Raw genomic sequence first — 15,413 nt, forward strand, 5'->3', positions numbered from 1 at the left:
ACACTTATTATACAAACATTTGTACATCTTAGACATTTCAGATATACCACAAACCATCCTGGAAACTTCAAGCTCGGTCCAATATCTTTGGATTCAAATCTGGCTTTCAAAAAAGAATTGGCTTGATTATTGCAAGTAAAATAAATGAAGGGGAATTGGGAAGGAGCAGTGGAATGGGACTACTGGAGTACTCTACAAAGAGGTGGCACAGACTGGCCTCCTTCTGTACTGTATTGACTGTAATGATTTTATTTTGACCGAAGAATCACAACAAAATGGAACAAGTAAACACTGACATAGCTCCTGGGTTCTCATTCACTCACTGTACAAGTTGTTCTAGATTTTAGAATGTCACATCGGGCACTTTTTAAAAAAAGATGGAACTGAGTGGTTCAAAACACCCAGTAAACACACTGGAAGTGTGATTTGCTGAGATAAATGAGTGAGCTTACTGCATCAAACTGGAAAATATAAAACTCACCTCATGAGATCATTTGCAGTCCATAATCAGATCTATGAGCAATCAATAAACTGCAGATTGTAATACTTGAAGTTAAATCCAAGATTTTAACTCTACTAAATTAGTGCGGGTCTTTAATTAGTGACAACAGCATTTTATAAAGATTCAATGCAAACTCATAAAGATGATACATCATTCATCTCATTAAGATCCAAAACTCATCTCCTAGATATGCTTTTCAGTGAAGCACCTGTGGCAAAGCAGCAAATGAACTAAAACCCTCCACGTCACAGGGACAAAAATAAACATTTTAAAGAAAGCAAGATTAAACAAGAAATACTCACTCCTTGCTCATCCAATTTCATGAGTTGGTCTGTAACTTTCGGAGTATTCAGACCCAATCTCAGACAATTAACACTGAGTTCTGGTACAGCAAATTCAAGTACTTCTTTCATAGGTATACCTCTGGCTGTGCCATGCTTGGCTGTTGAAGGAACTGCATCTTCCAACACAGAACCTCGTAAAGTAGTCAGCTGGAAAATAACATCAAATGAGATTTTATATTACTGTCCACCCCCGTGCCTTAAGATTATTTACTCAAAGAGTTACATTGGCTCAAGTTTAGTATTCAAATCTCAGTCTGTGTTCTGTTGAGTAATCTCAGTCAGCACCATACTTGAGCAGTGAAAATAGGAAAATCAGCCAGGCTTCCCACTTCAGATCGTTTCCAAATGTCTTGTTATAAATGTCCATACATGGACATCAGGCTACAACCTACCAACACTCAAGGGCATGCCATCATGAAATAACTGAATAGAGACCTGAAGGTGCCCAATCCTAGTGGTATCACTAGCCAAATAGGAACCAATGCTTTTAGCTGTGAAAAATGATTAAAAAGTGACTTAATGATCTTGGATGCATTTATGCAAGATTTTAAAAGCTTCCATTCATAGGCATTGTTGGCCTCCGAATTGGAATTGAACTCTTTCAGTTGAGCTAAATTCAGAGTGTGGATATAAAGTAAACAAAATAGATAACATGAAGAGAAATTTGCTTTCCTATTTGAAAATTAAAGAAAGCCATTTAGGATGTCTACAAGTTGATATGAATCTTAATTACAAATTCAACATATTGTTTTGCTATAAAATGTGTGCATGCACAACTTTCAATCAGAGTTTTGGTTAAAGATACTGCATAATCAGGCAAAATTACAGATTGATTTGATGTCTGGACCTGATTGGATAATGCCAGCACCCACGGATTTCAGACTTAAGTTTTTTTGGGTCCAGAGTTCTGCAGCACCAATGGGAATTCCTCATGCGAATATTTTAGAAATAAGACGCAAAACTGTTTTAAAAGAGATTAGATAGTTTAGGGATGCCCAAATCACGATTTTATGATAACAACACAAATTTCAACAAGATCACCTCAGGTTTCGGAGATGTCCAGGTCAAATGGATCTTCAGAGCCGAGAATGAATGTGCATAAATACAGCAGATAACTGTGAGTTGAAAGTATCAGTTCTAGTAGGTTCACGGGGAGATTTGGTTTCCAGTACTTCCGATTCTAATTATTTCAATCACACCTGGAGTACAGTTTACAGTTTTGGGCTTTTAATGAGGGCTATACTTCAACTGAAGACAGTTGAGAGAAGGTCAACAAGGTTTTGTCTTGTGATGAGTAAGTGCCTATACCTAATGGAGTTCAAAAGAATAAGAGGCAGTCTTATTGAAACATGAAAGATTCCGAGGGGACTTGACAGGGTAGATGTTGAGAGGACGTTTCTCATCCCATAGGAATCTAGAACAATGGAGTACAGTTTCAGAATAAAGGGTCACCAATTTAACATGGAGACGTGAGGGAATTTTCTTCTTTGACAGCTGGAAATTTCAGGAATTCTTTACCTCAAGGAACTGTAGGAGGTTCAGTCATTGAATATATTGAGGCTATGGACAGATGATCAGATTTTGGGAGAACAGGCAGGGAAGTGGAGCCGAGATGATTATCACATTGTAACCTTATTGAATGTTGACACAGGGTTAAGGGGTTGTATGGCTTACTGCTGCTTATATGTTCTTCAGATTTCAACCAGACCAAAGCATGATGACAATCAACAAAGAGAGCAGAACGTTTGACTGTGGAGGATATCATTTGCAAAATTAATGGGGTTGAAAGCCAAGGATTTGACAACCTGTCCAAAGCAGGTGGCAATGGAGTACTGGTTGTCAGCTCACAAAATTCCATAGACTCTAGAAATGTTCCTACAGTTTGAAAGATTGCAAATGTAACCTATTATTTAAATAGAAGGGAGAACGAAAACAGAACCATCAGCCAGTTAGCATGATATTACTTTCAGGGAAATTGTGAGATTATTAAGCAAGTGGTAACTTTATGCAGAAAATAATGATAGGATTAGGCAGATTCAACATGGATTTAAGAAAGGAAAATTGACTAATCTGTTAAAGGTGCATGAAGTAGTAAATAACAGAAAAAATGAAACTAATGGATATGGTGCATTTGAACTTGTGGATTGCACTAGTGTAGATTATGGGGAACATACTGAGGGGCTAACAGAATGGGCAAAGACAGAGAAGATGGAAGATAAAATGGAAAAATATGAGGTCATCAACTTTGGCAGAAAATATTGAAATGGAAGTATTTTTTCTATGGTGAGAAATTGAAAGATATTTGTGAAAGTTAACATGCAGTTAATAAGCAAGGAAAATAGCAAACATCATGTTGCCCTTTATTGCAAAAGGATTTGAATACTGAAGTGAAGATGCCCTACTGCTATTAGAAAGGCCCCTAAGTAGACCTATTTGGAATACTGTGCACAGGTCTGATCACCCCACAGGAAATATACTTGTGATGGAAGGAGCGCAACAATTGTTCACCAGATTGAATCCTGGGATGAAAGGCCTGGGAATAGAGATTAGACGTACTGGGCCTGTATTGTTTACAAGTTTCAGAGAGTAAGAGGTGATCACATTGGACTATACAGAATTCTTGTAGGGCTTGCGGACAGATGTAGGGATGATATTTTCATTGGCTGGGACATCTAGAAACAGGGATCGCAATATAAAAGGGGCTAGCTGTTAAGGACTCAGACAGGTGGAAACTCCTTCACCTAGAGGGTACTGAATGCTTGAAATTCTTTACCCAAGAAAACTGTGGAGGTTTAGTGACTAAGTATATTTAAGACCGAAATCGATAAAGTTTGGGATATTAAGGTAATCAAGAAATATGGGGTTAGTGCAGAAAGTGACACTGAGGTAGAAGATCAGACATGATCTTATTGAATAGCAAAGCAGGCACGGAAGGCCAAATAGCCTACTGCCTTTTCTTATCAGGCATGAATTATTCCGAATCAACATTCCAAACAAACTCTCCATTGTATCTTGAACTGTGCATGAACCCACACTGGAAGATAAATGTTGGCCCAACTATTAAGGAATACTTTATGCTCTAGATTTGTTGCATCAATTCGTTTCAAAGCAATTGTGTGGTTTTAATAAGAATGTGTTTTGTTTTTCTTAAAAAAGAAAATAACAATCAAAATTCACTATTCAAAAGCTTTGAATGCAATTCCAGCTCACAGACTCTAATATGTACCACAACCCTGAAATGCATTACATTGGACAAATGGACCGTTAAGCTACTAATGCCCTTGGCTCTTCCTGACCAAGTACAGCCTGGAGCTGATAGCGGGAGAGAAATTCTGCTCCATCTGAACCATTTATTTGCCAGTGCAACGTAGCCTCAAGATGACATCCTTCTGATTCTCACTGTTTCTGGCATGCATCTGACACATTGTCAGTAATTGTGTGGAAAGGGTTGTCGAGTGTTTGGATGAGAACCGGAATATCATCACCGCAATATTTGGCATTGGTACCTGAGCATGCTGTACCACATCACCTCATGTCCTCCTTCATGAAATTAACAATACATTCACCAATTCTATCATGCCGGATTTAAAACAAGGAAAATGTTGTTTAAATCTTGATGTTTAGTGTTTAATCTACAATCAAATTAATCCAACATCTTTACTGAATTCCAAGTTGGCCTTGACTTATGATGTATGAACAAAGCCAGTCAACATGCAGTCACAAGAGAGTTACACATTTGAATGGTTATATAAACCACAAATATCCAATTAGATTGGAAACGCAGTGGGAAAAGACAGCAATTTGAAAGGTAGAATTAACAAAGATATTGTAGGACCACCTCAAAAAGGAAACGCTAAGACTCCATTAAGCATGCCAGTTTCCATATCTGACCTGTGCATCTTTTCATCTTCCTCAAACCCCGAAAAATGTCATTTTATAATGGCGTTCTTCCTGGATTTGTAGTGCACAAATTCTTTGGCAATTTTTAAACAACAGAAATTAGTACTGCTTCTCAGGGGAGTTCAGTGATGTGCTAAAGGATGTATTTGTTTCATCTGCCCTAACTGCTTCCGCAACAGCAATTAAAAGCAGGCATAAGACCTTAAGTGAGTAAATAATGCTTAAGTGATATTCAGTAGAAATATTTAAGTAAAAAATTGACAACTTCAGACAATTCAAATTTCCGCACTTTTCAATTACATAACAATCTTTCACACTTTATGCAAGCATCAACTCCAGCAAGGTGGTCATTGTTCACGATTTTACATTTAACACAGGAAAGCATCCTCACAGCAAGGGCAAATAAAAAAGCAAATTATAAACAGGAACAGTGATTTATCACAGTGCAATACATGCACAATTTTTCACACCCTGTATATGTAAGGTAATTTGCTAACCTAAAACTGTGACTTCTCATAAAACGTCCCGGGGCAGTAAAAATATAGCTTGAGTGTGGAAAATCAATTACTAGCTGCAGAAAAATTACTTCCCAGTTATAAAATATTATTAGTTTAACGTATATAAATCAGCACTGGTTCTCAATCACAGTTGCCTGTTTTGGTGTAAATGGGTTGAGCCTGAAAAGTTCTGTGAAATGTTATCAACACTGAACTAACAGAGAGAATTTGGAATTTATTTTCAGCTTCATTTTACAGAATTTTAAAAGGCAATAATTGATGAGATCTCACATTTTCGCAGTGGTAGGCCTGTTAAAATGGGCAATGTGGTGTACTTTAGCTAAATTACTGCCTAAATCCAAATGGTATAAAAGACATCTGTACACTTACTGTCATGACTCAGTCTTCCTTTGTTTTAGTGCTTTGTTTATAATTATTGGTCAGAAAAAGCAAGTGACTGCACAATGTGGAATCTGATAGCATTTCTATGGAGTTGGGCTCCAAATGAATGCCATAGCTCGGAACAGGAAGCTGGTTGTGGTATGCTAAAATCATATTATTGCCAGCTTGACATAATTGACATCACACCTGTCTCAGTCAGAAGGCTGTGGGCTAAAACTTCATTCAATGATTTCAACATGCCATACATGTTGAAACAGCAATAGAGCATTAGGGAAACAATCTCTCAGTTTAATGATTTTAAATACAGTGGCATGCAAAAGTTTGGGCACCCCTGGTCAAAATTTCTGTTACTGTAAATAGCTAAGCAAGTGAAAGATGACCTGATTTCCAAAAGGCATAAAGTTAAAGATGATACATTTCTTTAATATTTTAAGCAAGATTACTTTTTAATTTCCATCTTTTACAGTTTCAAAATAACAAAAAAGGAAAAGGACCCAAAGAAAAAGTTTGGGCACCCTGCATGGTCAGTACTTAGTAACACCCCCTTTGGCAAGTATCATAGCTTGTAAATGCTTTCTGTAGCCAGCTAAGAGTCTTTCAATTCTTGTTTGGAGGATTTTCGCCCATTCTTCCTTGTAGAAAGCTTCTAGTGCTGTGAGATTCTTGGGCCGTCTTGCATGCACTGCTCTTTTGAGGTCTATCCACAGATTTCTGATGATGTTTAGGTCAGGGGACTGTGAGGGCCATGGCAAAACCTTCAGCTTGTGCCTTTTGAGGTAGTCCATTGTGGATTTTGAGGTGTGTTTAGGATCGTTATCCTGTTGTAGAAGCTATCCTCTTTTCGTCTTCAGCTTTTTTTTTTACAGACAGTGTGATGTATGCTTCCAGAATTTGCTGGTATTTAATTGAATTCATTCTTCCCTCTACCAGTGAAATGTTCCCCATGCCACTGGCTGCAACACAAGCCCAAAGCATGATCGATCCACCCTCATGCTTAACAGTTGGAGGGGAGTTCTTTTCATGAAATTCTGCAACCTTTTTTCTCCAAACATACCTTTGCTCATTGCGGCCAAAAAGTTCTATTTTAACTTCATCAGTCCGCAGGACTTGTTTCTAAAATGCATCAGGCTTGTTTAGATCTTCCTTTGCAAACTTCTGACGCTGAATTTTGTGGTGAGGACGCAGGAAAGGTTTTCTTCTGATGACTCTTCCATGAAGGTCATATTTGTGCAGGTGTCGCTGCACAGTAGAACAGTGCATCACCACTCCAGAGTCTGCTAAATCTTCCTGAAGGTCTTTTGCAGTCAAACGGGGGTTTTGATTTGCCTTTCTAGCAATCCTATGAACAGCTCTCTCGGAAAGTTTTCTTGGTTTTCCAGACCTCAACTTGACCTCCACTGTTCCTGTTAACTGCCATTTCTTAATTACATTACGAACTGAGGAAACGGCTACTTGAAAACACTTTGCTATCTTCTTATAGCCTTCTCCTGCCTTGTGGGCATCATTTATTTTAATTTTCAGAGTGCTAGGCAGCTGCTTGGAGGAGCCCATGGCTGCTGATTGTTGGGACAAGGTTTGAGGAGTCAGGGTGTTTACAAAGCTTTGAAATTTGCATCACCTGGCCTTTCCTAATGATGACTGTGAACAAGCCATAGCACTAACAAGCTAATGAAGGTCTGAAACCTTGGTAAAAGTTATCCAAGAGCTCAAATCTCTTGGGGTGCCCAAACTTTTGCATGGTGTTCCTTTCCTTTTTTTCACTCTAAAATCGTACAAAACAAAAATAATACACTAATCTTGCTTAAAATGTTGAAAAGAATGTTTCATCTTTAACTTTATGACTTTTGGAGATCAGTTCACCTTCTACTCACTTAACTATTCACAGTAGCAGAAATTTTGACCAGGGGTGCCCAAACTTTTGCATGTCACTGTAACTCTCAGATCCGCTTGGTACCTCCTCTCTTCCAAGCTACCCTGCTGAAGGTGCTGTCTTTTAGCCATGAGATAAAACAATGCCTTATAATGACATTAAAGATCTACCAGATCTATTTGCACAAACAGCAAGGAATTTTCAGCAAATTCCAGCCAACAAGCAAAAGGCTAGTCATTGACACTTATTTGTTTGCGAGTTCTTGGAGGAATATTGGCTGTTCTTCTATGACAAAGTAGTCACCACAAGTCCATTGCACAAAGCATTCTTCAAGATATCTGATGGATGTGAGGTGATAGCATAAAGACAGAAATCTGTAATCTTCAAGGAGATTCTGCACGTGCTGCTGGAATGTGGGAGAACTCTTGGAAGTTAATACTTAATGCTGTTTTTTGTTTTCCATTTCCAGCATTTGCAGTTTTTTTTTGAAATTTGAGAATACAGACATATCCCTTTTTAAAAACTTGATTGTTTAGTATTCATGGCGAGTAATTGTAAATGCATAAATAGAATCTTCACTTCAATTGGTAACAAACATTCATTTCTCTCACCTCACTTGTTCTCAGGATGATTCGGTAGTTGTACTGAGGTCCATGCTCTTTGCTGTCCTCCAGTTTTTCCCGTCTAATGCTCACTGCCACAGGACCCAAATTTTCATCCACCCCAAAGTAGTTTGAGTGTTCTGTGGAAACATCAGTCAGTTAAAAAAAATTCCATCTAGTTTCACCAATTATTTGTACAGAAGTCAGGATATAAAATTAGCACTAGCAAAATACCACTAGCACAAAACTAAACTTGTCAATTGAGGAGACACATTCTTGGTGCACAATACAATCACTTAGCAGTATTGTAACATTTCTCATCTGGCCAAAATTCAGTGGCAAAAATTTAAATTGTGACAATTAGCTATTATTTTGATGATTTTTATGTGTAGTTATTGACATCATCACAAGGTAGAAGTGATCCACTGCACCTTAAATCACTTGTAAAGAAGCCCTTTCAAACTAGCATTTCTTCCCACCTTTCCATACACAGACCAAGGCACCAATTTAAAATAATCTTCATCAAAGCACATACTGCTTATGATTAAATTTCCCTGCAGGTTTCACCAAGTCACCCTGATGAAAGCTACTTAGAAGTGGACGAATAGGAATTGTTAATAGTCCTTCCCTTGGAATAAAAGGAAGATGATGATAGCATAATGAGAAAATACAACAAAAAAGATGTCTAGAGAAGAGTTTTGACTGAAGTTCGTGCCACAATCATTTCACAGTGCCTAAGACTGGGATATCTAAGTGAAACTTATAGGACCATCACCAATAGCAGAGTGTATTGGTGCTTTAATGTCCATAATTGAAATTTGGATTGTGAACACTGCAACTTCCTCAAACAGTAAACTCTGGCATTTCATTTTCTTTGCAGTCTGAATGAGGTAATTTCTTATTAGCTAATCCCAAAGTCAACAGCCAGAATCTACAGATTAAACATACAGAAAACTGGACACTTTACTTACGTGCACAACAGTTGAAAACTAGTATTGATAGCTAATATTTGTAACTACTGTGATGAAAATTACATATACAGCAGCTTTTAATACAAGTAAAATATCACAAGGAGCTTTACAGATATAGATAGCATGTAAAATGAAAACCAAGACAAGAGCTGTTACTAAGCAAGATGACCAAATGTTTTGTCAAAGAGTTTGGTACAAAGGAGGGTCTTGCATTGGCCCAAACGAACAGATTTCTTAACCTCTGATTACCTTTCTGAAATCATCCCCTCTCAAAGTAAATCACCATTCTCCACCCTCCTTCCACATACCGAACACATCCCCAGAACACAATAAGGAGAAATTTGCAGAGCCAACAGAAAGAACAAGGGAATGGGACTGATAGGGCTGCATTTTCAAACAGCTGTCTGCACAAAAACACAGCATACTCAAAATTGATGCCTTTTCTGACAGCAGATGAGAAAGATAAATCAAAACCTTTTCAATGATCTATGATAAGAAATTAAAGATGTGCAACTACTGGCAAGTCTGGACAAACAAAACATAGGTTGCACAAAGAGGACTAACCTCATAATATGAAGTTATGGAGAGGGAGTGTGAAATAGGTAAATTAAGCACAATTTTCCTATGAGCAAAACTGCCCCTTAGATATGCTGTACTTTCAAAGTTGAAGGTATCGATTTCCCCTCTGTATAAAGTCAACCATTGGAAGAAGCTCGAGACTAAGGAAGAGATCTAAAAGGGAGCATCTTTTTGACATCAGGTCTGAAAGGTTAATTCCAGTAATTGTATCTGTTAAATGATACATTAATTTTAGTACTCTTCACTCAGATGATATACCCAAGGCTATTACTAAAATTATCTATAATGACAGCTCACTGTCTTGGAAGATTTGAACTGCAGCATTTTCTTCTAGTTGACCAAAAAGATTACACTTGTACAAGCATTGAGCTATGAGAACTTTCAACTTATCGCATAGTGCTCCACAAAATAATAGAGACCAAGGTACCGCTGAGTTCAACACCTGGTTAGGGTACAGTTAGCTGTGTGCATTACAACTGACTTGGGTGCTTCAGGAAGCAATTTTCTTTTTAAAAAAAAACAAGTTTCCCAATCACACTCTATCAACATTCCATACTGGAAAGCGTGAGGACAGTTTGGATTCTGATAAATTCGCCCTATTATGCAACAGTTTGCTATCATTCCTATGAAGGATTAACAACTGGGTAATTTATCAAAGGGCTCATCATTTTGCTGGATTTAAAAACCGGTAAATGAATTCCAAATAAGGAGGAAGTTGGGGAAAAGTAAATCTGGGATTATCGGAAAAGCAGCAAGCCCGAAAATTCTATCAGCCTGTGCAATGATTATGGAATCATTGAATCACACAGCACAGAAACAAGGCCCTTTGGCCCACCAAGTCGATATGGATCATGAAGCACCCAAATACACTAATACTACTCTAATCTATTTTATATTCCCCAGTTCTACTCCATGTCTCCTTCCTCATCACTTTGCAGAACACCTTTGCTCAGTTTTCTGTCATTTTAATTGTCCAACCTACACCTCCTTAGACTTCAGCCCCCTACACTGTTCCAATGAAGGCCAAGCAAACGGGAAAAACAACTCCACCTCACCTTCTAATTTAGCACATTACATCAAAACTTAACAATGATTTCATAAATTTCAGATAGTCAATAATTCAAGCGTTTGTATCTATTTACAGCTTTCACTTTTTTTTCCTCTTTTCTGCTCGTAATTTCAAATATATATTCATTTCCTCTTCCACCGTGACCTTCTTTGTACTCATTAGATCCTTATCATTCTCTTTCACCTGGTTTCAGCAACTCTTTGTCACTCTGCTGCCTCCACCATATCACAGATCTCCTTTTCATGCTCTCTATCCCTCCCCTTCCTCTGCAACTTTAAAGATTTCTTCCCCTATCACTTCCAGTCTTGACAAAAGATCAGCGACTCAAAATGATAACTCTGTTTCTCCATCTTGGCACTGCCTGATATGCATACAAGTTTGGAAATAACATGATTTCCTCCTGAGTGAAGCTGTACCAACAGCAACGTGAGTGTTTTCAGCATTTTTCATTTTATTATAGATTTCCAACAACTTCAATATTTGGATTTTGGACTCAGTTGTATTGTACTCCAGTGCTGAATACACTGCTGAGGGGAAGGTGTTCTGCCAAGTTGCTGTTGGTACAGCTTCACTCAGGAGGAAATCACATTATTCCAAACTTGTATGCATTGAAGTTAGACAAGCAAAAAAGATCCATCTGGTGAAGTGCAAGGATCACAAAAGCGGTGTTACACAACTGTTTTTCAGGGAGCAGCAGACTCACAAACCCTTTCTGAGGACCACTCATATGGATCTCAATTGCCCTGAACTTCCTGAGAAGTCCTTGCTGATAGCACTCCAACTGTGTTCCAATGGTTGGACTCCTCCTGGGTGATGTGCCCTTTGAGTCTGAACCACAGAAGATTTGGCAAAGATTCAGCAGCTCCATTCATTCAACAGCTCAGGGAATAGGGTGGGAAAGAGATTCAGAGAACTTATGTTCTTTCCATTGAGTTTTAAGTTGTCTGAGTGTTTTAAGTGTTTAAGTTCTTTTAAAATATTAATTTTCAAACAATTTTAATATTTAATACTTTCATTTTTGTTAATTTTTGATAGTTTATTGTTGAATGTGTGTTGAAGTCATTCATGCTTTCTGACAGCTGGTAAGCCTGGAGGTATACCTTTGTCAGCTGCCAACCCTACACAGGGGCTCGCTGATCAGCAGCCAGCATTGGGATCAAGTTGCCATTGCAAAGCAGTGTGAGAGAAAGAAAAAAAAAAATTCTTTATTGGCTTTTATGAGTTTGGGCAACTTTTAATTTGCATCTCTGAACATTGCTGCACAGGTAAACTGGGTAACAAGATCAGATAATGTGTCACACATAGAAAATAGACCAGGTGGATCCGTCTCATTGGCTAGATCCATGGACCACATGTGCTGGCCACGGCATCTTCATAGAATAATAAAAAATAACTAACTTGTGAAACATACATTTGTGCAAAAGTAGAATATTCAGCCTACTTGGAACTCCATTTTATGAAACTCAGCCTATTATTAATCATGTAAAAAAGTTTCAATCCAAATGTTAGCATAGCGGTCAGCATAACACTATTACAGCACCAGCGATTGGGGTTCAATTCCTGCCGCTGTCTGTAGGGAGTTTGTATGTTCTCCCCATGACTACGTAGGTTTCCTCCGGGTGCTCCAGTTTCCTCCCACATTCCAAAGACGAACGGGTTAGTAGGTTAACATGGGTGTAATTGGGCAGCACGGGCTCGTTGGGCCAGAAGGGCCTGTTACCATGCTGTATAAATAAAGACCTTTATAAAGATTTTAAATTTGATTCTTTTAAATAGAGTAGTTATTTTATTTAATTTAACGTAACATTGTTTTAAGAAGCAACCCTAGCTGTTAGCTTTGATCATTGCCCAACAACCCTGCTAGAAGGGGACTGCTGATCACTGATCAACTCCATAAAACAAAATTAAAAAAATATTTGAACCTTCCATAAATTTAAAGGGTCAATTGAATGAAAACATCAGGCCTGACAAATGTGATGAAATTTAAAGTGGATTGCATGCCTATTATAGCACCTTGACAGAAAGCCAAGGTGTTTAGGGGATGGAGAAGGAGCACCTTGGTCAGCAGCACAAATATTTTTTCAAGAAATTGTTCTTTCACTGCTCAACTGATCTATGGAACTGAGTAATTAAGGTACTTCACGCCAATATTCAGAACAAATTTTGCCGCAAAACGGTTCACACTTTCGTCCTGACCCATATTTCACTTAATACTGAGGAAATGCTACACGGCTGAAGGTGCCATCTGTTAGATGTAAACAAACCCATTTACAGTGAATGGAGGTTTACACCACAGTTTGGATCAACATTCAGCCCTTCCCATCACAGCAGATTAATTTATTGCATCACCGTTTATCGTTTTGGCTATGAACAACTGACAGCCACACTTGCTTAGTGTGTACGTTAATAGTCTTCCTTGAACCTGAGGGATTGTATAAGAATAAGAGGAAAACTAATTGCCTGCAAGGATCTTTGCGACATCACAAGTGTATGAAAGGAGTTGTTTATTGGTAACTCTCACTGTTCTCCTCATACGTTGTCAGCTTATTCAATGTAGTTCAGACATCTGAGTATTTTTATTTAAACAGCGAATGTTGATAGCATTAGAGGATCAAAGCTTTAAAAGCAGAGGGAAATCACAGCAGTAAGATTAAGAGTGAAAAGAGGATGACAGATCGTGCAGATAGTGAAACATAAAAAGAAGTTATGCTTATATTATGAGACGGATACCTAAAAATAGATCAGTTTTAAAAGCAAAAGATCTTAATTTATTCAAGTTTCTAGGCCAGCGTGAAGGAGCTAGACTACCTGAAACACTGAATTAAGAACCAAGAATGAACAACAGTTTCTGTTGACAGTACAATATTGCAATGGAATTCAATCAAAATAGTTATATAAATCAAAGAAAACACAATGGCATACAGATAGCAGGAGAGGAAATAATTGATCTCGGAGGCTAAATGAAGTCATAAGCTGCAAGTAAAACTTTGATTAATGCCATCTGAACAGAAAAAATGACCTCATTAGTTATTTAAAATATTCTTAGGTCACTATCTGTTTATAACCGGTTTTCAAATGCTTATTTTCTTGCCAGCAGATATGGTGTAATAATGGCCAGAATATTCCAAGCAGCACATGTGATCACATTCTGAACAATTAAGTTACTGACTACATTAATTACTGCAGGATTAGAGAGAAACAACAGTTCAGCACGTTTAAAAGAAGTGTTGTTAATGGAAGTCCCCTTGTAACACTAATAAGATGTTGCACTCCGTATTTGTTGCAAATAAAACAATACAGATCTCAAGAGGGACTGGGATGTCATAATAATCAACATTTGAAAGCCAAAGAATACCCCTTTGGTTTTAAGAGCACAAAAATTGAGAGTCAAAATAGTGCAGTAAATTATAAAAAGCTAAGTGAAAGCAGCAAAAACATTTATAAACATATTGATTTCAAGTACTCTATTTAGAAACTGCAGAGGTTCTACAATTTGATCAGTTGCCAACATTAGAAGGATTCTGATAGGCTTTTAGTTTGAAAGAGCTTTGATTTTCTTGTTAAAAGAGTTGGATTGCTCCTTTGCTGTTGCTGCCTATTCCTCTTTCATCTCAGACTACATCAAACCAGATTAGCATTAAATTCCAAATTAAATGCCCTAGTAGCCGTTTATAAAAACAATCTGAGTAATTTAGAAATTGATTAGTTTTCTATGATTACTATCAGAGTTTTTTTAAAACCCACAAGTAATCCTAAATAAATTTACAAGACTGTTTTGTCCAATTGGTCAGGGAATGGAAGGATTTCGATAGAAAAAAAATTAAAGCTAAATGACACAAAGTTTTATTGGACTGCTTAGTCCTGCAAAATCTGCTTCAAATAAGGAGAATTGTTTTCAATTGGTGGGGGTGAGGGAGATTAATTTTATGCATGCATGCTTTAAAAATAAACACAAACTTCTTACTATATATGGGAATAGACTGATTCCTGAATGAGTGAGGGAGGGATCACATCTAGGACAAGAGCACAAATCCCATAGTAACTTGCATGTGATCAAGCGAATCAATATTAGACAACTGGGTCCAGGTTAGAGAGTGGCTACCTGACCCATGGCCTCCCTCATGCACTCCATCTCCTTGCAGGAAACTCAACATTTAATATGCCTACTTCATTAAATCTGTTCCTACAGGCTAACTTTGTGCTTCTTAAACACTTAAAATTCTCTGCATAGCAAGATTTTATAATCTCACACAACTTCAGTAACACTTTTCTGTTCTTTTATTTCCATATATTAAAAAAAACACAAAGATATTGTTGTTATTGATACAACCAGGTTCACAGTACCAGGAACATTAAACTATTGGGACTTTGTCCCATTACGAGTACATGAATAGCCGTCTTTAAAGACCTTTTTATTGTTCAACATTGCAAGAAGTCTAACTACACTCTCACAATTTCATTCTCACTGAACTGCTAAAGTTGCAATGATATACTGTCCCAGACTTCAAAGGGGACTTTTCATGTATACGTGTTGGGACAAAATCCCAATAAGCTTAAGGCTCCTGGCCAGGATGTTGTAGGCTGTAACGCGAGGTGACAGCATGGGAACATATGCTTGCAGTTTTTCCTCAAGGTAAGCTTATTTCAAAAGTACCACACTGAACAGTTGTCAGATTT

The 15,413-nt window shown here is 37.7% G+C and overlaps 1 protein-coding gene across 9 annotated transcripts in view; it reads right to left on the reverse strand.

Moving 5' to 3' along the window:
• The window catches only part of sipa1l1 (signal-induced proliferation-associated 1 like 1), a 275,095-nt gene that overhangs the window by 97,999 nt on the left and 161,683 nt on the right, over positions 1 to 15,413 (reverse strand). For all 9 annotated transcript variants that reach the window (XM_052040153.1, XM_052040071.1, XM_052039819.1 and 6 more), the window contains 2 exons: positions 8,127 to 8,257; positions 805 to 993 (listed from right to left, as the gene is read on the reverse strand). In XM_052040153.1, coding sequence (XP_051896113.1) covers positions 805 to 993; positions 8,127 to 8,257 — 320 coding nt within the window. The remainder of the gene's footprint in view (positions 1 to 804; positions 994 to 8,126; positions 8,258 to 15,413) is intronic.

This window comes from Pristis pectinata, chromosome 1 (genome assembly GCF_009764475.1).
Source record: "Pristis pectinata isolate sPriPec2 chromosome 1, sPriPec2.1.pri, whole genome shotgun sequence".
NCBI classification, from domain to species: domain Eukaryota; kingdom Metazoa; phylum Chordata; class Chondrichthyes; order Rhinopristiformes; family Pristidae; genus Pristis; species Pristis pectinata.